The sequence below is a fragment of the Opisthorchis viverrini genome, assembly GCF_000715545.1.
Source record: "Opisthorchis viverrini unplaced genomic scaffold opera_v5_376, whole genome shotgun sequence".
Taxonomy (NCBI): Eukaryota; Metazoa; Platyhelminthes; class Trematoda; order Opisthorchiida; family Opisthorchiidae; genus Opisthorchis; species Opisthorchis viverrini.
This window is the reverse complement of record NW_008752033.1, coordinates 174251-199125: the sequence shown is the minus strand read 5'-3', so window position 1 is coordinate 199125 and position 24875 is coordinate 174251. Positions and strand designations below refer to the sequence as shown.

General features: G+C 45.5%; 1 protein-coding gene across 1 annotated transcript in view; it reads right to left on the bottom strand.

The window, feature by feature from the left end:
• Positions 1–6199: 6199 nt before the first annotated feature.
• Positions 6200–24875, bottom strand: part of T265_10504 (hypothetical protein) — a gene marked incomplete at both ends in the record, with an annotated part of 21017 nt that continues 2341 nt past the window's right edge. The window contains 4 exons of the mRNA XM_009176892.1: positions 6200–7160; positions 9211–9647; positions 16764–17071; positions 20068–20299. Of these exons, the coding sequence (XP_009175156.1) occupies positions 6805–7160; positions 9211–9647; positions 16764–17071; positions 20068–20299 (1333 nt within the window). The remainder of the gene's footprint in view (positions 7161–9210; positions 9648–16763; positions 17072–20067; positions 20300–24875) is intronic.

The following is a 24875-nucleotide window of genomic DNA, read 5'->3' as shown; positions in this document are numbered from 1 at the left end:
CAGGAAGTAGGGTGGGGGTGGTTCAGGGGATGGATTGAACTCTACAGACGGTACTGCACCAGGAGTAAACCATCGAGGATGGTTCTTTCACATACGAAGCAAGAGAACACCATTCAGGACCGTAAAGCACACTTTCAACAGTTGGTGGAACACTTCAACTAGCCGACCGACTTAAACACTTTGGTAGTCATATGTCTGCATACCGAGGTATAACTGTCAAAACTGCATGGTAGACCAACAAATTCAAGAACCTCCAATGACTTGATAACAGCTTCCCTCTCAAGGTCCAGTCCACGTCAACATGCGTGTCATACCTAACTACCACATCCAAAGTGAAACTGAGACCAATTGTGTTTGGCCATTGTTGCCCACAAGCACCTCGAAAGGGTTCTACAGCTGAACGATTATCTTTCCGGAATCAAAAAGATGAAGTTGTAAATTCAGCCACACCTGAAAGTGCCCAGGCTTGACCTTGATTACTGACAGTGACTGGTCCTCAAACTGCTGGGTTCCAAATGACGTACTATTGTTAGTTAGCTTTCCAGCATATTTTCTATAAGTTTAAAAAATACCTCTACTTAAGGTGAATAATGAGTCGAAGTAAGCTCCCACACCTAGGTTTCGAAACCTCCAGGAACTGACTGACTGTTCTAGGGGAAATAATGCAAAATTGGCTTAGTTTTTCTACCACATGAACTACTGGAAACAAATTAAGGAGTTATTGATTTATAACGGATAACCGTTTCCATGTCGCAGTTTGCAACCAAGATGAATAGCCACAATGCATGCCAATTCGCTGGAAGATGTGCAACTCTTACTAGGTCAAAGGGTATATGGCCCTGGGAAGCCTTGCTCAGATTCCTTATTCGTCGTCAGATTAGCGAGCCATGATGTCATCATCATCCACAGCATGACATCAGTGTTTAACTCTAAAGCTTCGCTATTGTAGAACCATGATTTATTTGAAAGCCTTGTCGGGAAGAAAAGAACAAACGTAGACAAGGAAGGGACTTCGTGCCAGCTTACCTAGAGCGATCCAAGGTGGCTTCGATTCCAGACAACCACTTGAGCAATCTGGATAGAAATTGATAACGAGAACACCACTGACATCGATTAGCAGCCATATCTTGCAACGTCTCCAACCAGGTGCAGTGGGGATCACACCCAATCCTGTTAGGCGAGTAGCACCGACAGCACCCAAACGTTCCATAATTTTTTCATATCCCTCAACCAGCTCAAAGGTTGGCTACCTTTCTGTTTCCGCTATTCCTAACTAGGCACGGAAAACAAAATTCTCTTCGGCGAACGATGGTTTGGCATAAGCAATACATGACCAAAGTCGCTTCTGGTGCTGGACACATTCTTTGATGGAAATCACCGCTGCATAATCGAACACCCCCTTTCGAATTGCCTCGTTACGGATTAGTCAACATCAACCCAGACGAGCTACGGTTATCAGACAACGGTTACCACAATTCTGATGCTTAAGAAAGGCTAAGTTTCACAACCATACAACAAAACAACCAGTACCGTGGTCCGATGCACACGTCAGGGATACACCACTTTGACGCCATAGGTGCCTCCAGTTAGCAAAAGCGACCTGAGCCTAGCATATTCGTGCATCGACCTCATGTCACACTACAATCAGAACTCATGTGATTTCCAATATGCGTGGAACGCTCCACAACTCCGAGTGCTTTTCCATGGCGTGTTAAGTGACTGCATATTCACAGACATGACTTTACACTTTGTGGGTGAAGGGCGCATGCCAAAAGACGTGATGACTTTGGTCAGTTCATCCAAAAATACCTGCGCTTTCCCACCTTCGAAGACGGTAATGATATCGTTTGTATACTCACAATCGATGAAGTTTTCATCGGTAGCTATTTGGACACCGGGATTCTGCATATCTTCCAGCGTTCGTCTCATTGTTTCAGCGATCAGGTAATTAAATAAGAACGGAGAGACTGAGTACCCCTGAGGGACACCGCTTTCCGTACGGAAGCTTATAGAGCGCTCTCCGTATACTCCTCATGAGTACAGAGGCCTAATTATGCTCACACTTCCGGGGCATTTTTTGATAAGCAAGCGTGCCAAGGAGAACAGACCGGTCGTGTGAGTCGAATGAACCTTGGAAATCCAAGAATACTGAAACGGTGGATGGTTTATACGTATGGCGTTGTTCTAGCAACTGAAGGTATGGTGAATGCAATCCCTACCAGGCCGGGATCCGGCTTGCTCTCCGAACTTAGTGTTTCACTAGCCCCCTTAAGGCGACGAATTACAGGTGAAGCCAACAGTCTCGAAACGACCGGGGTCAACCTGACTCCATCTGGTTACAGCATTTACAAAAGTCCCCTTTTTGGAAATGGCGACCATCACCAACTCTTTCCGGTTATCCGGGAGTCTCCTTTTCCCAGATGCGGGTGAACAGATCAGAGAGTCACTGTTGAATCTTGACGTTGAACTTGACGTTATGATAATTCCCCCATTCATTTGCTTACTCTGCCTACGTACTTTTGATCTCCAGTTGTTTTGCACGACCCCGCCAATCACCTTGCCGCAGAGGCCGTCCTGTCTGACACTTGTGTATTGACATGTGTGTCTGTGTGTGAATGTGCGCTGCTGACCTACTTACCCATGCACCTTCATGTCCCGTTTGCTGAGCCTACCTTGACTTGTTTTCTCATGAGTTCCGCGTACGGAACGAACGACCGCAAACACGCTACTGAGCGGTCATTCCGCTCCCCGTTGTTTGGTGTGCGGACGTTGACACTGCACTGTGCCGTTCAGTGACAGACCTGTGAACTTGTTGACGCTACGAACGTGAACAATTGAGGTTTGTTGTACACATTTGCTAACCCTTTTGTAAATAGTACCGTAGAATTACGAACCCAATTCTTCATTATGATATTCGGGATTGTCGAACCTACGCGTCACTCAAAGTTCCGTATCGGGAATCTCAACAGTCACTGACTGAGGACCGTGAACAATGAGGATGGGACCAAAAGCTCGGTGGCGCTTGAGAGAACATGTGCAACCGTAAATCTCCGAGGCCGCAGAGGGGTTCCAAGTTCACCGTCCAGGGATCTAAATCAGCCGTCAGCTCCAGATGTGTAGCAGATGCTGTCCATGATAATCGTTGTCCGAAGTATTCGACCAAACGGTCGAGGCGTTTTTTGTTCCCAATGGTCGCTCCACTCTGATCCTCGATAGGTTCTGTCACAGGTTGTTTTCCGAAACTGGTCGGACGGATCAACTGAAGTGGTCTTTAAAGTGATGTTCAGCATGATGATTAGACGCCATTTGTTTTTAACGCTACCAGTTGATCATCAACTTTTAGGCCGCATTTGAAGGTGAAGAGCTTGCGCTCCTCGTAGCTGATTAGCATTTGTATGACTTCGGGCTACCGACACATTTTATCAACGCTGCGCCGTAAATGCGCTGCTCTATCTGTGGAAAAGATATTATTTTCCATATCTTAGTGTCATCAGCCAATGGCAGAGTGGATCAAGGGAGGTTCTCATGAGGTCATTGAGGAAAATGAGAAAGTGCAAATGAAGCAACACAATGTCTTGAAGGGTTTCGCATGCAGCCAGTATGGGTAAAGAATACGTGCCGCTGACTATTACCAACGTCACAAACGAGAGATTCAGCTGGGTTCCAGGCGAGTTTCTCACAAAACCAAAATTGTTTGCAAATGAGTGTACTTCGCTAATTCCATGCAAGTTTGTTTCAAGTAGAACATAAGGTTGACGGAAACTCGGAGAGTGCACCTAGCTGATGAGCCTCAAGATGGGTGCAACCGGTCGTGGGCTGTCGAAGAATTTTCAACACTACGTATATGCATGTATCGCGATATCTCGAATATCGTAACAACTGAAACATGAGGCGGCTTGGTGCAACACATTCAGTTGCCTGGAAACATCACAAACGAGAGGTTCAACTGGATCCCAGGTGAGCCTCTAGCAAAACTACATTTTGTCCATTGCCAAATCACTCTCCTTTAAACGGTCGTCCTTCTGGCGTAATTATTCCGGTGAGTCCACAACAGCGGGAAGTACTAGACTGGAGTTCCGCTCTTGTCAGAGCTCATCAGCAGTGCATATCCAATGGCCGTGCCGGGATTTGAACCCCGTTCAAACGGGAGTGGTGTGGCTATGGACAAAATACCTATCGCGCAAAACCTAAAAACCAAATTTGTTTGCGGTTTGCTTCCTACATTATTTCAACACCAATCCAATATGCTGGAGAGAAAAGGAGGGTATCTTCGTCTTCTATCAATTGCCGAAAATCTCCCTGGTACTGAAAATCCATTATGGACGGCTGTGGCACCTAAGTGGCATAGATACAAAGTCAAAGGGCACGTTGACCAGTCGCTGCTCAGTTGAATAAGCATGGTGGTTATTCCGGACGGAATATGAAGTTGAATGAACCGGAAATGTAAAAAACTAAACCGATCGTGATTTCTTCATCAGGATTTTTCGCCGCTCCTCTTCATATGCATCGAGGTTTGGAATTTGTCATCAAGACTAATGTATCTGATACAGTAAACGAAGCAGCTGGCATCCGCACTAAAAAGAAAGTTTTGGTTGCGTGTGTGTAGGACACAGCTACTGATGATCTCTCATCAAATTTGCTGACAACACATGAAAATGATGTATGCCCTCTCACTTGAAAACCGAGAAGAGATACAAAAAAGGATATACAAACAAAGTCGCATATCTACTAAAACAACAAATAAAATAAAGAAATCCTTCAAGACATTGTGCTGCTTCATTTGCACTTTCTCATTTTCCTCAATGACCTCATGAGAATCTCCCTTGATCCACTCTGCCATTGGTTGATGAAACTAAGATATGGAAAATATCTTTTCCACAGATAAAGCAGCGCATTTACAGCACAGCGTCGATAAAATGTGTCGGTAGCCCGAAGTCAAGCAAAGGTTAATCAGCTACGAGATGCGCAAGCTCCTCGCCTTCAACTGCAGCTTAAAAGTTGATGAACAGCTGGTACCGTTAGAAACAAAATGTCGTCTAATCATCACGCTGGACGTGAGATTCAGTTGAGTCTCTAGGGAAAACCAAATTGATTTGCGAATCCGTGTATTTCTCGAAAGCAGTCCAATTCGGGTTCAAGTAGAACATAAGGTTGACGGAAACTCGGGGACTGCGCCTACCTGATGAGACCCATGAAGGGCGAAACCGGTCGTGAACTGTTGAAGGATTTTTTTAAGAAACCTTATGAGTAGTGCATTAGGAGTATTACCAACATTGTCCGGTAGGGTAAGAACCATAGATCGTGTGGGTTGGTGTCAGCGAATCCGTAATGAGACAGCTGGAAGGCGCGTTTTCGTTTGTGCAACGAGTACTTACATTGAAGAATGTGTTCAGCACCAGAAGCTGCCTTCGGTTGGGACGTGTTACGTATGCCGAGCCATCGTTTGCCGAAGAGAGTGCTGTTTTCCATGCCGGATTCACAGTGGCGTAAACAGAGAGGTGGCCAACCCTTGACTTGGCAGAGGAGTATGAAGGAGATCACGAAACGTTTGGATGCTGTCGGTGCTACTCGCCTTTTAGGATGGGGAGCGCGTGATCCTCACAGATCCCGGTTGGAGACATTACAGGATATGGCTGCCAACCGGAGTAAGTGGCATTCTTATTGTCAGTTTCTATCCAGATTGCCAAAATGAGTGTCTGGAGGTGTAGGAACCTCGGAATGATTGTGGTAAGCTAGCACATCTTTATTATCTTCTTTACAACAAGGCTTTCAAATGAATCATAGTTGTACGGCAGTGAAGCATCGGTGTTGAACACTGATGTCATGCTGTCGATGATGATGATGATGATGAGCATCCCTGCGGTCATCTCCGAAATGTTCGTGATGTATGGTAGTGCGATTGTTCTGCTTGTGAAACTGAATGTACTGTATTAAGGGCACTCGGCGTTTCAATTGGTACGATATTGGAAATATCACAGCAGTGTATTTTCTTGACGAAATGAGGGGGAGATTCAATTGAAACTCTCGTACGCATCAAGTTCATTTCCAAACTAGTGTAGTTCTCAAACTTGACGTTAAATTAGGACATGAGTTTGAGGGAAACTCGGGGACTGCACCTGCCGGATGAGCTCTGAAATGCTCGAAACCAGAAGTGAGCTGTCGAAAAGCTTTCCGCAAGCTCATGAGAGAAATCCTGTCACGAAAATTCGCAGACTACATTAGTAGGCTATTCACCGTCCACTCGATCAGATTTCAAGACTCAGGATATCGACCATTTGACAAACTGGTTAAAGAACGAAGCCTGAAGTTATATTAAGTTAAAATCCTAAACAAGTCAAATAAAAAGACGACTCCGGATGAGTGCAGAACCCGACGACAACTGCTCTAGATGGGGAAACCAATGAGGCTGAGCAAAATGACGGTTGAGAAGCCTCTCCAGATGAGGGAGTGGCAGTGCACGAACTCCATTGTCTGCCGGCGACCGGTTGATCAGAAATGTTTTATAGATGAGATAAACCTCCACAATGTAGCAGTACAATGATGCATTCATTAAGGGATAATCTCGGTACTCGTGGATGCCAGTCAGCTCCAAAGATCTCAGTACACACACAATGGAGAACAGCCAGATTAGAGAGTTATATGTACTGAAACCCCGTAAAAAAATCACCAAAATAATCCAAGAAAAGTAACAAAATGCCCTGAGATATTTGGAAAATACCCATAAAAAAGAAGCAAGCATCCCATTTACCCTATAGAAAGTGACAGGTGAACGCCTGAACACAGAAATCGATAATAACATGGATGCTAGTCAGTGTGAGGGTGATCCACAACTTCATGAGGAGTCAGATGGTCTAACGACAGTGTGCGGTGCCAGTCAATAGGTTTCGGTCCCATGTAGCCAGGGAGACGAAGTAAGTCCAGTGTGTTACACCAAACACCTTGGTCATATGGGTTATTGGGTGTAGAAGACCCGCCTTGCGCAAATTCCGCTAACCGATTCATCTTCACGCACTCATTAGTTGTCAAATTCAACCAGATCAACTGATGAAGCTGGGTGAAAATGAGGTAGGCTGTCCACACACTGTAACATGTGGCGTTCACAAAACAACAGGACAGCCACGGGCTGTAGGTGGCCAATGTCAGGACAGTTTGGGTCCAACCTAGGAAACAGAGAAACGGAAGTGGGGAGAAGGATGATGGGATGCAGTAGAAGAGAGAACGAGCAACAGTGAAACATCTAGCTGAATGCGACGGGCTTTCTACAGAAATCCTACTAGGGCACGTAGGAAGAACAATATGAAGAAATGCGCTTTACTAATTCAGTTGTCTGTACAGTACATCACCTATCTCCTTCGTACAAGTCAAGTCAAGAAATTGTGTTGTGTCTTGCTGAACGGTAGTGCAACTCTGTATCAGTCCCTTGGATTCCTGCTCCGCCCACTATGGGATATCACAAGGCACGGTACCTCTACAGACAAAGGAAAATTATTACAACTGTATTTATAGGGTAATCACAGGGCGTTCCACATGGTCATGCTAGACTCTCCGTGAGGGGGCGAGAGGCGACGAGTCACAGATGTTCGATCCGGATTGGCTGGTATTCTGACCAATGAAGTTCGGTTATTAGGGATGGCTGGTCTCCGGACAAATTGTGCACGGAATTTCAGTATCACCATGTAAAGCAGCTTCGAAGTGTCCAACCAAAAAGACATGTCACGCCGTAAGCTCACATTTCAATTGCACTGAGTTGCAAACTGACGTCACTCTGTGATACAGATTTGATAGACCTATATATTCAGACAATCAGCTCAGTTATAAAAAAACCGTTCAGCTGTAGCACCCTTCCGGTGCTCAACTGCCATGCCACCAGAAGGAAGCATGAGTGCTGGGATACTGCCACGTTGCCCAAGCCTAGACAGGGGAAGTCGAAAGGCAGAGGTCGAGTTCGAACCACGGACCTTCCAGTCAGTAAATTCGTGCTCTAGCCACTGAGCCATCTTGCCCAGCTCAGTAACAAGCAGCAGATAATCATAATAGGACAGAGCTCTTATCCATTTGGAGTCCTTAAACTGAGGTGATGAAAGACGCATAGCAGATTTACTTTGGAATTTCGATAATAGACTCAAGTAAAAAAGAATGCTGCGACTGCAGAGAAGGTTGTTTCGCTCTTTTCCAAATTCTAATTTTCGAGCGCTCTTTTCATACAGACAAGTTGTGCGATTTTGTTGAGCTTCTTCCACAAAAGTTTTTTTCACACAAAAGGAACAGTGCCGGCTCCCGAGAAACCCATGGGGATATACCTTAAGTGGTCTCGTGACTGTCCGACCGGGAAACGCCGGGACAAAGGCTCGGGGGCAGTGTTGATGAACACGTGTTGCTATATTCATACACAGGAATCATATCAGTTGCCCAGATGAGCAAACTCCAAAAATACTGCATGATGTCCTCCTGGAGATCGTGAAGCGTACTGAGACATTTCTGACGGATAACAATTACAAAGAGGGAAACCTCATACAAGGCAAGAACGATACCACATAAGGTGCACTGACCGTCAGGTGAAACAGTCAAGCTTTTGTTGAAGGTTAACATATTGGAACGACAACTGTCTAGGTAAAACTGCGGGAAATCATTAGAAAAAAGCGGGAACGAAGCACTGTTGGGGGACAATAAGTTGGTCCATGCGTACCAATCTGAGGAGCGGATAGCCATCTCCTCGGCAATCCAAAGACACGAGTTGGAGGATAGAAACATTGAATGAACATTGAGTGGATGTTCTGGCAGCAAACTGGATGCCCATAGGAAAAAGATTATGATGATCGTGAGACAAGCGCTGAAGACATGCCGTGATAAGCGTATTCAGTAGAACCCTTAATAAACAAAACACCTGAACCGGTAATGTGGCCGAAAATGAATTCACTCATTTATGACAGCATAATGCGCACTCAAACGCATCACTAACAACTGACCTGCTGATTTACCTTAGCGAGCGGCGAATGGCAGCTTGCGAGTAGTTAAGCGACTGTAGATTTTCAAACCAGTGGAATCGAATACAACTGTGTGGGGGCTCTCCAAGCGTACGATTACAAGGGAGTAAACGAGTTCCTACGGAGTGTTTTTAGAGCCGAAGGTTTTCCGAAACCGAAATCTTAACTGAGTAACAAAGTGGTGCACTGGATCTACCAAAATCACCCTTATCCGTTCCGTGCTCACCGCTTGTTTGAAACACGCGTTCATCCATCCAGTAGAGGAAGCAATGGACAACGAAGAGTGTTGATGATGCGAAGCTGAACAAAAGGAAGATGATGAAATGTAGGTGATTATCTGCACCCACGCAGTTGTAAATCCAGGGACAATGGTGGTCGAATCGCGCGACGCAGCGATTGCAAATGGAACAGTGCTTCGATCTCAGGGGCTTCGGTATCAAACAGGTAGTGCACAGACGGTTGAGAGGAGTGGAAGTCAGCGATATGGATGAATTATTGGCCAGTTTCTTCACAGTTTCATCAACCAACCTAACAAATGCAGCTTGTCGGTCTGGTTTTGGTGGGAGGTGAATATATCCCGGATCCTTGGTGACAGACCAATAGTGTAAGGTACAGAATCCAGTTAGACTGAGGACGAATATCAAATGCAACGTCCAGTGAGCACTGTTGATTGGTGCGAGGAAGAACACATATGTAGCAGTCAGCAGTGCGAAAGTACTGGTCCCGAGACTAAATAAAATGAGCATCTGTGGAAAGAAAGGCGGTGAACGATATGCTACCTGTGAGGTTACTTATTCAGCAACTGAATATCGTAGGTGCGACATATAAAATAAGGTCCCTACGAAGACCAGAAAACAAACCAAGGGTTGACTTCCCCAACCTCCTCACGGAAGTAATTGTTGCGATAAAGTGCATTGAATTTTCGCACCTACATCAAGCAAGTGTGAGCAATCCTTGTCCTGTCCTGATTTAATTACTCTAGTTCATCTGTACCGAGGGGAAAAGCAGCACATTTGGGCATCATTCTTATATATCGCTGGTCGTTGTATGGCATGCGAAACGAACGTATTAACAACACTCCAGGAGCGCGCACTTGACGAGCTTGAATCGTCAGGTCCGGACAGGCGAAAACGTTCGCTCTTTTGTGGCGTACGTGCGGTTGCTGCGGTTACATACGGGTAAAGGGACGGCTGTGTTGATTATAGGAAACAGCGTCACAACCGTTATCTAATGACGCTAATGACTCAGCTCAGTTCCTTGTCTGAACCTTGCAAACTGGTTTTCGTAGAAGCCACCAAAGGTGTTTTATACTCATAACAACAGATCAACAACACAAGTACAGCGTGTTGTACCTTAAGAGTATCAGGAGACATCTCGGAGATTACGATACCTTCTGGATCCGCCATAAGATGGATACTGGATCGTGATTGGCCGTTGGACCCATGCTTTCGGCCAATCAGAGCTTGCCTCCATGCTGGACCGGCAAGTGGCCCGATCATCCGGCGAATTGCGTGCGGGTTAGACTTCTTGGCTCAATTGTGAGTGGTAATGCGGTTATGGTACGGAATTCCACCTAACAGGTTATAGCACGAATGTCGCCGTATAAGAAATCCAATATGAACGTTGATAGCGTAGACGAAAAAAGCTAAGAAGCGTGTAACATAGTGGCACGAATGTGTTTGATTAAGTCTGACCGGTAATGAGGCTGGGACGCAGGACGGAAGCATTATTGATAACTAGAGATTTCGTAAAAAGCAGCTAAGAACAGTCACTTCGTAGACAGTTGGGATTTGATTGGCAACTTTTCCAAATCTAGTGTAAAAACGGGTTTTGTGCTTCATTGCGCAATAGAATAGGCTACGTCCCCCAATCACATGACACCTTTGATCATTTACTAATTCGAAGCGACAGTTTAACCATGTGTTAAGAAGTTAAGCTAAGTGTTTTCCATTTGAGGGGTTCTTATGAAATTTCGACTATCCTTTGTGCAACAGATGCGTGAGCTATTGCAGAGAGTAGACAACTGCAGTCCGCTCACTCATATCTATGAACAGGGAGAATTCTGATATTCCAGTCCGATTTCTATCATTTCACTGCTTTGTTGAATAAATGATAGACCTGTAAAGCGCGAATAGGTAACGGTGATGTGGCGAGTTAGCTGTGACAGACAGCTATCGTTCTCGGTAGTTCAGTCGGTAATGGGTAGGCCGGCGGTTCCAGTCCGCTCCCAGGCGTCTTGTGGTTTTTTGAGATAATACACATTAATGGATAAAAATAAAAGAGGATAGCGACATAGTGCCTCTACGTACAAGTGTTTAAATCCTACAGTATTCGGTCGAAAAGGGCGATGTTTGGAAAACTGGCGCCAATGCTTCACAACCTACAGAATATTGATACAAAAACACTGAGTAATTATTTTTCCGATCGCCAATCAGTTTTTTCAACCCTTACTAATTCGACGGATAAGCAGGAACTTTCCTGATCTGCGCTCATAAGTGACTGTTTCGTCATGATCCCCGATAGTGAACTTAAGCGAATCCGTACTACTAGTAATATCATTCCTATTGAATTCTCATCACGAAGTTTTCTGTGCAGACTACAAACAAGTACGACTAATTCTATATATGGATCCTCATCTACAATCTCTGGGGTCATATGCGGCCGTGTAGTGGGTTTAACAAAAGTTGGAACTTCTAGCGCCTTCATATTTGCAGGGCATGTGAGGGTGTGGATAGCACTCAATTAATCTAAGTGAACTGATACAAGCCGGGTAAAAATTGGATAATCGTTCAGCCGTAACACCATTTCAGTGCATAGCTGCCATGAAGAAGAAGCGTTCAGCTGTAGCACCCTTACGGTGCCTAGCTTCCATGCCATCCCAAGGAAGCACGAGGGTTGGGATACTGCCAGGTTGCCCAAGCCTAGACGGGGGAAGTCGAGTGGCTGAGGTCGGATTCCAACCACGGACCTTCCGGTCAGTAAATTCGCGCTCTAACCACTTGGGCCATCTCGCCCCTCTAGCTGCCATGCCACTCGGAGAAAGCACGAAGTTGCCCAAACTTAGACAGGAGCAGTCGAGATGCTGAGGGTGGATTCGAACTACAGACCTTCGGGTCCGTAAGCTCGCGTTTTAACCACTGAGCTGCCTTGGATCGTTTGACCGCGTTTTCACAGTTCTGTTGCTATGGCCACTAACGAATTCTAGCTAGTTTCTGAGCATTCAGACTGTCACTATAAATGTGAGATCCCCAAACTACAATATCGTTAAATACAGTTGAAAGTGATCAACTTTACCAAAGTTGTACCAGTACTGAGTTCCGCTGTCTAAATAGTCCTGAGTCTTTTCAAGCCTGAACGGTTTCAGCCCAAATATACTGGATGAGCACGTCTCCCTGTAGGCGCACATAAACAACAGGTATAGCTTAACGCTATCCGAACGTCTCTTGCAATCAACAAAACTCAGACTAGCAACCACCTTCTCCGGACTGTCTGTACAGGACGAACGCGGTCAGCTTTCACCTCAAGTGTTTGAGAAAGTCTCAAGTAAGTCTAACGAAGACTCGATGAAGAAGCCGAAAATTCGGCTCAGGACGAATGTTTGTCCACTGAAAGTTCCCAAAACACTCAAAAGCAAACGTATGGATACCAAGTGCCTCCACAAGCTCCTAGGACCTTTTATTTGTTCTGGTACTAATCAACGTCTGAAAAGAGTCCAAAGCACCAAGTTCGGTTGGCCGCTATTCAAACAGACTGGGAGCAGTTCCGGACCGTAGCAATCATTATACGGTTGTTTACTCATTTGTTAGAACCTCCCATTTCCTAAGTTAAATGGGTTGGTCTTCGTTGAACGCATTACGTTTATGCGACCAACTGACTAACAGCGTACCTGCTTCGTCAGCTAATAGCAAATATAAGCGTGCATTAAACATGTTATCCTTACCGTAGTTGATATCATCAAATCTGAGAACCCCTCTATTAGGTTACATACAATAATGACCGGCCTAGGGAGTCTCGCCATACGATCACCTTAATGCGCTAGGCAGACTTTGCCGATGCACATCATCAATATATTCCCTGAGCGCAGCAATCAATCCGTAAAACCTCGTTGCCAAATGAGGCAATGTCCGTTGGCCTTTAAGTGGGGCGAGATGGCTCAAGTGATTAGAGCGTGAATTTACTGACCAGAAGGTCCGAACCCAACCTCTGCCTTTCGACTTCCCAAGTCCAGGCTTGGGCGACTTGGCAGTATCCCAGCCCTCTTGCATCCTTCGGGTGGCATGGCAGTTAGGCACCGAAAGTGTGCTACAGCTGAACAATTTCTCTTTCTTTAACTGGGTGACTCCTTTTCTGCTTGTATCTCTCACTCAAGTTCGCCGGTTCGTTTACGATTTGCGCCGCTTTGTAGTTTGTCTTCCCTGTAGTTGACCACAGATAATCTTGGTGCTAACGAAAGTATAGAAAATAAGGGAACCTAGTACAAAACAAGATGACTGGGTAATGGTGTTCTACAGTATATTAGATTCCACTGTTAATCGTTTGCTCGGGAAGAAATCCCATGAAATTCTTCAAATCCTTCAACTTCTTATTTGTTTGAATGAGTGAAGTGAACGTGGAAAGGGAAGACCGAAAATTTGAGGAGCGACCTGTAATGCAAGCGTACTTGCCGAACGAGCGACGTGACCATGTCTAAAGACAACAATGGGGGACTGACCTGGGCTCACACGATACTCAAGATCCAAAAGGGCTTATGTTGTTTTCAGAAAGGACGGTCGCGCATTACGAGGTCATACAGTTTAAACCTGCGCGCAACAACAAGACTTGTCTAATATACTGGGATATATTCTAGTCTTTTGGGCAAGCTAATCTGGAACGGTTGTAGTGTGCTTTACACTGGCCAAATAGGGTCCCAAACACACACAGACAGCCGTCTTAAACATGACAGTTCGAGAACGACTAAGCGATCAATTTCGGTGTACATTTTGGAGAATCACACACACACACACACACAATAATCGAACCGACTAAAAACAAGGGTGCGAACTCGCTCGTTATAATAAGAATGCAAAACAAACTTGCCAATCAACAGAAATGTCGCCAGGCTTCTTATCATACGAAGAGATGGCTCGCGTGCAGGTGTCCTAGACATGACGATTCTCAACTAAAAGCGACCTAGCCCTCGAGAAGGGAATAACATACTGACAGGGAAGAGGCAACGAACGTCTTTGGAAGCGCTTATCCACACTGAGCACAATAACACATATCGCTATCTTTTCAGACAGCATTTCCCCCGGCAAAATCACTAATGTATGCCCATATCAAAATAAAAATGGACTGTAGTACCAACGAAGCCGACTGTCACGTTTCAGGCAGGAATTTCAACACTGGCACTATTTTATCCGGGAGGTGAGTTGACTCCGACTGCCAATCCGAGGTAACTATTTTTAAAGACTAGTATAGTAAAACTGTACGTCCAGTTTGTGGACACATGAGTCTAAGGACAGGCTGTCACCTGCACTCACCATGTTCACCTGTGTCAAACAAGTAAGGCCTAACTCACTTTTCACCTTTAACCTTGTTGCACAGTGCTTCTCGAAACATGTTCACCTGCTCCCAATACCTCAGGAGTTCAAATACCTCGGGAGTTTATTCACAGACACTGAATATAAGGACGATGGTCCTATGCTTACTCAGCCCCTTTTTGAGGAGCAAAAGCCTTATTGTTTTTTTCCTCGATAATGTCGGACAACAGCGCTGAAATGTCAACTCATCTACTTACACCAATGGCAGGCAATACCAAGACGGCTGGCGTCAAACTACATATGCAGAAGGCAAATGAATGGGTCGCTTCGATCAGTCGGCACAGAAAGTCAATGCATCTCTACCACGAGGCCATAATCAACTGAAGTAAAAGTGATGGCAGTACGTGAATTTCCATCCACCAACATCCAACGACCGCGCTGAAACTTAACATAAAAAAGCCTCCATCTGTTAATGTCATCTGCAGTTGTTTCGATCTAGTTATCAGAAGCACCCACACTCGAACTTCCGTTTATTGGGCGACTTTACCCTAAGAGAGGCTACGTACTAGTGTAACGGTGACACTACTGATGGGGAGGCATGCGAGTAGTATGTGTTGTTCGTGGAATTTCGCTTTGCGTCTCTTGAAAAGGAGAGATCTGTTGCGGAAATTGTGGAGTCACTTTGTAACATTTGCTCGGATTTGAGCAATGAATGGTTGGCGTCAATGAATATCCAGGAAAGTTCAAGAAGACGCGTTCAGGAGAAGATGGATGTCCAGATTTTGTAAATAAGATGCAAATGAGAGTTTTACTTCTCTGTCTAATAGTCTGTAACCGGTCAGTTGGCATTTTCTAATAACTCCGCGGCGAAGGCCTTCTCTCTTTTACTAGTATCAAGTTGATATCGACTAGTGGCAAATTCCACCGAAAATGACCTTTAAAATGTCATCAGACAAACAGCTTTAATAATTGATTAAGCGCCCTCACATTTACACCGCTAAGAATTAGCCATACAACGACAGAAAGGGGGTGAAACTAAAATTTACCTTGACTTGGAAGACCATCTCCTGTCGTCAGACGTGTAGCTGTCTGCGGCACGTCCGCGAAGACATGGTGCACTTATTGACGGAAAAGAGGTGATAGAGTGGCGAGTGAAGTCTGTCACGTTAAGGTGGCTGGGAGAAGAACGACACACGACTGACCACCATGTACTAAAGCCTCCGGTAACCCAGACATGGGAGAGTGAGATGAAATCGGTTAATCAAAAAAATAACTGCTGTGGATTCCTTACACCGTCCCGGATGGGATGTAAGGGATTCTCCTTGAGGTGGTTGGAATCCCTACGGGACACTTCAGTGGGAAAATGCGGCCACTGCCTGAGCGGAGTGACAAGTCGTTTGTCAGCCGCCAGATTTTTGACAGATAAAGTTCACGAAGGATGTTGGGAGGGTCCCATCGACGATGGATATTCCGATGCAACTCTCAAGGTGCTTATTCAAATCCTGTCCGAAGATGCATACACCTTATTTTTGGTCAGTTTCCACAATTAAATAAGGCTTTTCACATTGGGCTCGTCCATTCCCGTTCCATCTATTCTCCTCTGAGGTTCTTTCACTGTTTGATTACTAGGTAACACGCATTTTAACCAATGTACGGCTGCCGCTGATGATTCTCCACCCATGAGCAGAAAAGACAACGCTCATTAGAACCAATAGGGATAACTGGCGGTAAGATCATTCTTGATGTTCGAGTCGAGTTGCTGAGCTCAGACTAAGCTCAATTTTGAGTAGTGATAGTAGTAGTGGTAAATTTTTGGAGTCGAATGATGCCTCAGCTATGTAGAAAAAAACAATGCCAGTATGATTCATCTTTAGGCTTACCAATCCTCGAGATCAAAGTAGTAAGCAAGATTGGAAGAATCTCGGAGGCTACCTTATCTGATGAGCCCCAAGAAGAGTGCTACTGAAGAGTTGCTATTAGTCTCTCATATGTAGTGTTGTGCATGTTCAATAGGAATACTTCAGAAACTGCAAGAATGGTTCGAGTCGAGTGGGTCGAATGCCACATGTTGAGAGAGGCAACTGGTCTTCTAGACTATTACTTGAAATATTTAATATCCAGGAATTTCCAAGGGGCTGTCGCATACTATCAACCGCAAACCAAAGTTGCATCGTGGCGCAATGATGAAGGAAACTGAGTGTACTCAGTCACAAAAGGTTACATGTATCAAAAACAAACCTCAGAACGGTGATCAGAGAACCGAGATAAAACGATACGACAACCAAACCCAATCACGAGCACGATAGCCAACTTGATCAAGCAGATTAGCCAAAAAGGAAGGGGGTGTTGAAGTGGAGCGAAGAATTCGACCGTGCCAGATAAATCCCAGCTGAAAACGGAGATGTACGAGAGGAGAAACACTGGAGGGATGCCTGCAGTTATCCAACATCGCCATTGCGGTGAGTGTCGTAAATCAGAGAGACGGTAGAAGTTACAATAGTTTTTCGAAAGCGTTTGGGCCAAAGCTTGGGCACGCACTCGTCTCGCAAGATCTGGGTCATCGGTAACCTGAGAGAGTGTGAGAACAGTCCTAGAATATGCGACAGGCGACGCAAAAAACAACTCGTGAGACAGTGGTAAAGTTACGATTGGACTATCCATAAACTAGAGGCAACAGAGGCAAACTGAACAAACTGCGTGTTGTGTTACTTGTTTAGTTGACAGGATTACGCAAGATTTTATTTATTTACATTAACATCAGGGACAGCAAATCAGTGTTCATCAGCGATACTTCGCTGCCGGAAAACTATAATCTATTTGAAAGTGAATAAAAGAATAAAAGTAGATGGGAAAGAGACGCTTACACCTCGAGACACTAACTCAGACAGGGTGAATAAGAATTCACAACAAAAGCGCCAGACATCGATTAGCGGTCACATCACAGGCGATATACAGGGAGTATCAGGCAGACTCCATCTTGAATGCGAGTGGCATCGACAGGACCAAGATTTTTCATAATCTCTTTTATATCCACTTGCCAGGTCAACGGTTGACCACATTTCTGCTTGCACCCCTCTGAATTGGGAGTGGAAAACAGCACGGCAAACGATGATTTGGCCTGCGAAACATATGACCACACCACCGCAATTTTTAGTGCAGTACAAATTCGTAGACTGAAGTCTCTGTTTAGTTACAGATTGGTTGGCGTAAGCTCACACGAGCTACGGTTCTGAGACGTTTGCTATTGAAGACCAGAAGACGCCTCAGTTGCACCGTTCGCAAAGACTACGCCTCACAGTCATGCCAGAAGAATCCGCATACATACACACGGCGGTTGGTTCTAGATTGTATAAGTATTTAAATCTACGTCTGAATCTGCGACTGACAAGTCTATTTCACAGACGGCCTGTTGTGGCCATACAATACGCGCACCTTAAATTACGGTCCACTGGACATACCAAAGCGAGTCCATCGCACACTGGACTACTGTACGCTGCCGAACTCTCTTTGCTGACATCCTTGCCAAACAGTAAGCGGGTAGAGTGCAGAGCGAAATGAAGCCACCTACACTGCCGAATATGAAAACTGTGCTAGGCGTCCCTAAGGACAGCGTACAGATGAACTAGATGTGTACGAAAACAATCAAGCCCCCTCCCCCAACGGATTGTATGCGGCATTCACTTAATCCACTAAGATGATCGCCCTATTTTCGAATTCTTGTGGGAATGCTAATGAACTTGACATCTACGCTGCATAATTAACCGTGAAATAAGTTAACTTAACGGGAGCGACAAACGAAGAAATTCAATGCTGTAGCGTATTGGTCGCGTGATCAATTTTGGCGTCTATGTTGTCGAAATCCGATACACCGAGCAAAAGATGTTTCGGCAGTATAATAAAAACAATAAATAATCATCCAACTGTAACATATACTCAGTGTCTAGCTGACGCCACCATCCCTCGTGCTTCTCCGCACGAGAGATGGTATAGTGCCAAGCCTGGACGGGAGCAGTCGAGACATCAGGGTTGGATTCGAACTACGGCGCTTCCGGTCAGTAAGTTCACGCCTTAGCCATCGGCTTATCTCGGTAGTGTATGAACTACTGGAGGCAGAAAACCGAAATGTGGGCTTTCAGAGCTATGAAACCGAACCTGAGAGCAGCGAGGAATCAAGTTAATTGGTTCGAGGGGGTGGAACCCTCCAGACACACCCAACATAGTGACTGTAGGCAGCAAGGCTCGCGCACTTTCAAACAGAATATGAGTAGATACGGACCGTATTTTTCAAGTTTTGGTGACCCAGTCTCAGAACTTCGGAATTCCATTTTTTAGATGACAGCTTTCCGAATTCCGATGGGCATGGGTGGTGGGTACCGGTGATCAGGTCGACCAAATACCTGGCCACATGCTGGCCAGTTTGGAGTGTTTCCAAGAGTAAATCGTACCATTCTACTGCCATCATCACTCCAATGTGGGCAGAAGTTACCCAAGGAAAGCAGTAAATTCCGAAGGTGAGTTAGAATACAGTTGTTCCGATCATGTGTTTTAACTCAATATGCAGAAACCATAGCTAGCTCCCTTGTCGAACTGAACCGATGTGCCCCATTTAGATATTTGCCAGTCCTGACAGTGTCTTTTCCATGTATTTAGCTCCCAATGGTCCCCCATGACTAACCCCATTTATTGAAGCTTGTGTGACTGCCAATTTACCGTCAGTTACGATATCTTCAACGTTACGGAACACACGCGTACAAATTCCCCTGATAATGGATTCTATCACTTTTTCCTCTTCATTGTCGGCACGGTGGTTACTGTCGCAAACCGACTGTTGGACTGAAACTTTCGACAGAGTTTTAGTGCACTTGGCTACGCAGTGCTATGGAGTTCTGCATTTCGTCCAATCGACTCAGTTCCTCAATGGAGCTAGTCAGGGTGAGTATATACACGAGTCCCTCTCGGACCGTTGCTCGGGTGATCAAACAATATGGGGTGCATGCTTGAAAATGTTGACAGCGAAATTATGTTTCAACCCTCGATGGTTTGGTATCATGCAATGATGGAACTTCAAGTTAAAATGAATGCAGTACGGCTGCACGATAAGGTGCATGCTACTCTGGGTGAAATTTATCAACTGGAGCGTACGGTGGGCCTTTTTTCTATCCACCATAAGGAAAGTCCTTTACAAGCACAGATTCCCGGGGTAACAAATCGGCAGTAGCCCAAATTGAACTTCGCAGTGAGTCAATGAAGTATGTACTGTAACATAAAACTGACATTCGACTGAGATAAAATCCGGGTTCACCAAACCGTCATTAGTCATGTTCTTCTCTCTGGAGTTGATACATGAACACTGGATATGCAGGGGGATCCGAGAGATAGGGGTTTTAGGCAACTGGGTCATTCTAAGGACAAGGTAGAACGAGGGGTTCTCCGCTCAGGATCTCAAGAACGCTGTCTCAATTGGCCAACATCAAAGACGGTCGCTGGAAAACGTCAGCAAAGTATGCAGATATTGTCCAGATCAGGCAGAATTCAAAAGTACAGAGAAAAGCATCAGGACTCACATCGTATGTTGCTTTCCCGTCCCCGTTGACCGCATTCCAGTCAACATGTGCTTTGTTCAATGCGCCGATTGCTGAAGTATTTCCATAACGCACTGCGTAATGTGCAGAAGTATTTCCACTTGCGTCTCTCAGTGTTAGATCTGCGCCCCATGATATAAGCAGACGAAACACGTCGGCCGATCGAGAGTGCATGCAAGCGACCATGAGAGGTGTGAGGCCACCGGCATTGTAACTGAAAATATATGGTAAGGGTTGTCGACTAGATGGATATCAGTCAGATAAACATCAAGTAGGATAAGTGCTACAGTGTGAAGCACATCAGCTGTGGACCGCTTTTCCTGACGAAGACGGCAGCTCGGTTTTCATAAAATGGTAATAAGCGACGGTGACATTTTATTAGATTCCCGCATATCAAGCCCGTGAATGGATTTAACATCGAATAAATAGAACAAATTCCCCGCTACATGACTACACAAAGGCAGTAATAGAATGGTTCCACGATGCCGTCAGTGGCATGTCTTTGCCCCGTTTGTGTGTGTTTAGTAATGAGACTGGCTTAATATTATCCACTAGACTTCATATCTTCTCCACGGCTTCGATCATGAGCTGAGGTTAGTTGGGCTGTGGATACATCTATGTTATCTACACTATCACCTTCCCCGAAAGGAAAGAATTTCGCCCAAGAATATTCTTGTCTAGTTTTCAGAGCCATCGAAACTGGAACTGAAAAATAGTCATGTTACAGATTTCGTTTTCATGAACATAGTATAACTTTGCATAACAACGTTTGATCAAGTTACACGCCTGCTATTAGCCCCCATTAGCTGCATGGTACTCGTACTTTTCCATAATGTGTGGCCATGTTACGCGGAGTGCGACAGCTCTATGCTCCATTTTTCAAAGGTGACCCATGTACGTAAGTATGTGATCGCCACCTACTCAGGACGAAAACGACCAAGAGGCTAAATTCAAGTTTTGGGATTTCGATGGTCAAACAGTAACAACATTCGCATGTCCTTTGCACGTAGAGGCCATGATTCTGGACCATAAAGCAGTATGAATTGCACTGCCGCAGTGTGAACTCCGCCCTTGACAGAAAAACTGACGTCACGTCAGCAACATAGGTATCGAAGGTTAGAAAAAGCTGCCCTGGTTTTTCTGATTCGAGAAATAATCTCATCTTCAGTCGGTGCACCGGAACTTACACAGCTGCCTAGGTAAAAAATATTTATCTACCACGTTGACTGACTCGTCTGCAAGGATGAGGTTTGAGTTTGAACCCACCCAATCTTGTAACAGAACTCTACACTTTGTAGGTGTGAAGCGCATGCCAAAACGTGCGACAAAATTGTTTGGTTTAGTTTAAAACGGTTAGCATTTTTAAAGGATCTGAACCAAGGAGAGAAATATCGTCCGCATACTCAATATCTTTGAGCCGACGTTCAGGGAGATTTTCGACCCCCGAGGTTAAAGAAAAAGGCAGAGAGATCTCAAGTAGCATATCAATAACAAAGCTGAAGAGGAAAGGTGAGAGAGGACAGCCTTGCGATACACCACTGAACGTGGTGAATGCACGCGAAAGCTTGCCGTATACTCATGCACGCCCACGAGAGTTCGCAAAAAGTGCCCGTATAAAGGATATGAATTTGGAATGAAGATCCTTGATAGCCGGACACCATCAAAGTTTCTGACGATTGACGGAGTGGAAAGCAGCTTTCAGATCAAGTAAAACGAACAACGTGTGACGTTTGAGTGTTGCTACTCACAAATTCGTCTCAAGATAAAAAAAATATGGTGGATGCATCCTCGTCCAGGGCGAAAGCCAGCTTGATTTTCACGAATCTGTCTTTCCAGATAATTGATCAAACTGCGCAAATTACAGCTAGACAGCACATAAGGTGCGACGGATGCTAGAGTGAATACATGATGGTTTTCGCATAACGCTCTTGTCCCCTTTTTAAAAACTGGGATGATGGTCAAGACGTTCCGTTCGGATGGTATTCTGTTTCGTTCCAAATCTGCAGTATGGTTGTCAGACAGTTCACCAGGACCTCGCCAACTTCGAAAAGTGCGTGGTACAGACCAGCCGCGACAGGTGCCTTGTCGCGCTTCGGTCGCTGATGGCCGGCTGGTGTAGATATTTCATTCGGGCCCGCTGGGTTCTTCTAGAGGTTGTGTTGAAAAGGTTCAGCTAAAGTGTTCTTCAAGTGCTCAGTCCATCGCTTAAGACGACGATTGAGAGAGTGAAGTGCATCTTTTAGGCACATCGTTCCGCTGACATTAGCTTTCTTTTCGCTGCCTGACCGCATCAGCTGTTGCCTACAGCGAAAGACTTCCCCATCCCCTGAGCCTCCGGAATCATCCAGCGTTCTGTCACTCAAATGTCTGAGGGTTCTGTGGGAGACATCACAGTCCCTGGTTGCTGGTATGATCTCTCTGGCAGCAATAAGATATGCTGAACTCGACGACACGCAGTGCTCAATTATGATAGTCGGGACGCTTGAAGAATTGTTCTGAAAGCTGAGAATCTAGCTTATTTAACACCTTTCCATTCGACTTCCAAGCAATTTTCGTCCTTCGCACGGCGGTGCGTTCCTAGTAGCTTTCCAGCTAGATCAGCTAGATACTCTTGAGCTAATGAAGCTTGTCGAAGTTGATGAATGGGATTGCTCTGCTTTGGCACGCGCAGAGCAGAGCCAGAAAGCGAAGTGATGACCCGGCTCAAAAAATGGCATGATTAGTGTCAAGTTACACACCCAAAAAGAACGGCAATCTTTAATTGAGGTTCTCTATCGGTAACTGATAGCCACATGGTCCAAATGAGTCCATGAATGTCTTGCAGTTGGTGACCTCTGTGTAACTCAATGTGAGTGTTGGTGTTGGAAGTATGTACTCGACAGAAACAGACGATGATCAAGCGCAACTAAAGCAGTCACTCCTCATTATAAGGCGCTGAGAATCGACTCCAAACCACCGGATTGTAATTCTTCTGGGCTTAGTCGTTCAAATTGGGCATTCATATCAGGCGGCAGCATTACTATATTCGTCTTTCTTGCTAACCGAAGCAGTCGCGATGAGTCTCGATGAAACCCGTCCTCAGTCCTACGGTAAATAAACACCGTTTGTCGCATTGATCGTAATTGAACAAGAAAATCGCACAGCCAGTCCAGTAAGGGGTCTCCAACCTTGGAACTGAGTGCAACTCTCCAACGTTAGACACCACAAGCCACTGCGTCAGGATCACCAGATAGCTGAAGAGTGAAATGTGAAACATCTGAGCTCGTCCTAAGCGGCTTGAGGCGCACGACCGAAGTGGCGTTTTGCATGCGTGTTTCGGAGACACAACGTACATCGATAGATAAGGGAAGCAAGCTTTTAGAAAGTGTCCGTTACCCAGTTCGACATAGGGTACGGACATTAGGGCCGAGGTCAGTAAGTAATTATTTTGGCCTATTTTCCCGGCCGAGGGTTTGGATACGGAACACTGGCTAGGAGACTGGCAGATAGTTTGATCTCACTGCATCATTCGAAGGATGGAGAGGATGTGGAGGGAGCTGGTGAGCGACGAGATGCAAAAACGAATGATGTTTCCCGGTTGACCAAGTCGAAGAGGTGTCTCAACTTGAGCTTCTGACTCAGAAGTCTGACCCTTAAAACAGCAGAAGGATGTAAAGTTTCGTTCGGGGACCCTATTGCTAGCTTCTGACTCAAAAGTCTGATCTTCGGGGCAGCGTTTTGTCACGGTTTTCCTCGAGGAACCGTCTCAGATCCAATGACTCAATAGTCTACATACGTGGCTGGAAGAGGGCCGGTCCGGCCCAAGGGCACAGGGAGCACCAATTACCGGTTGAGCATAACAGGTGCCTTTTGAGCAGCACCAGACTCTTTGGTTTTAAAATTATTTCGACCGTATTGAATAATGTGCCGGCCGTCACGGTCAGCCGTTGGACAATCGGAGTGTGTAGATTTTAGGGCCGACGGTTTCTAACCCGTCCTTCCTCGGAGGAAGGCCGCATCGTTGATTCCACAAATACGGGCATGCAAACGCACTGCTGCCTAACACTCCTATCGTAGAGGACAGTATGACTTTAGCCCAGACCGCCTCGTAACATGATTGTTCGCAGTACGGATAATCGCTGTCCTTTGTCGGGCTGCTCCCTGTTGGCCTTCCTGGAACTGAACTCCAGCCAGTATAGACTCCAGGATCATTGCAGCACAGAAGCCCGACCACCACGATAAGGTGACAGCTTTAAGTCGGGATCAAAGAAATAACACAGCACATATCACCTGTACTAAGTGATACTGGTTATCCAGAAAATGATTAGTTACCAAGTTAAACATTTTGCGCGCTACTAATGAGGTACTTCCCCCGTAAAGTAAAGCTGGCAGCCAGTCTGATCACTCAGATGTAGCGCTTAAGACACCTTCAAATGCGACAGTACATGTCAATAAAATGCCGAATATCAGCAGGAGACGTGTTTTTCGCTCAATGAACGTGCTAGCTTAGGATGCGGATGTGGAAGTCGTCCACACGAGCGTAAAACCTTAGCTTGTGATGATCTGGTCGTACATCGGCAAATGAATTTGGATAACCCAATGCTCTGATTCCATAAACATGTGAGCGACTTCATTGTCGTGGGAGGGGGCATATAACGTCGTCAACAGACTAGACTACTGTTGATAGGTTTCAACCATAAGCATAAGGGTCTTTTAAGCTCTACCCTGGGCAAAGGAACTAGCAGTAACCAAGGAAGATGACTTTATACGCTAGAACATATATTGAAAAGAGCACCAGTCCTTTAGCAATA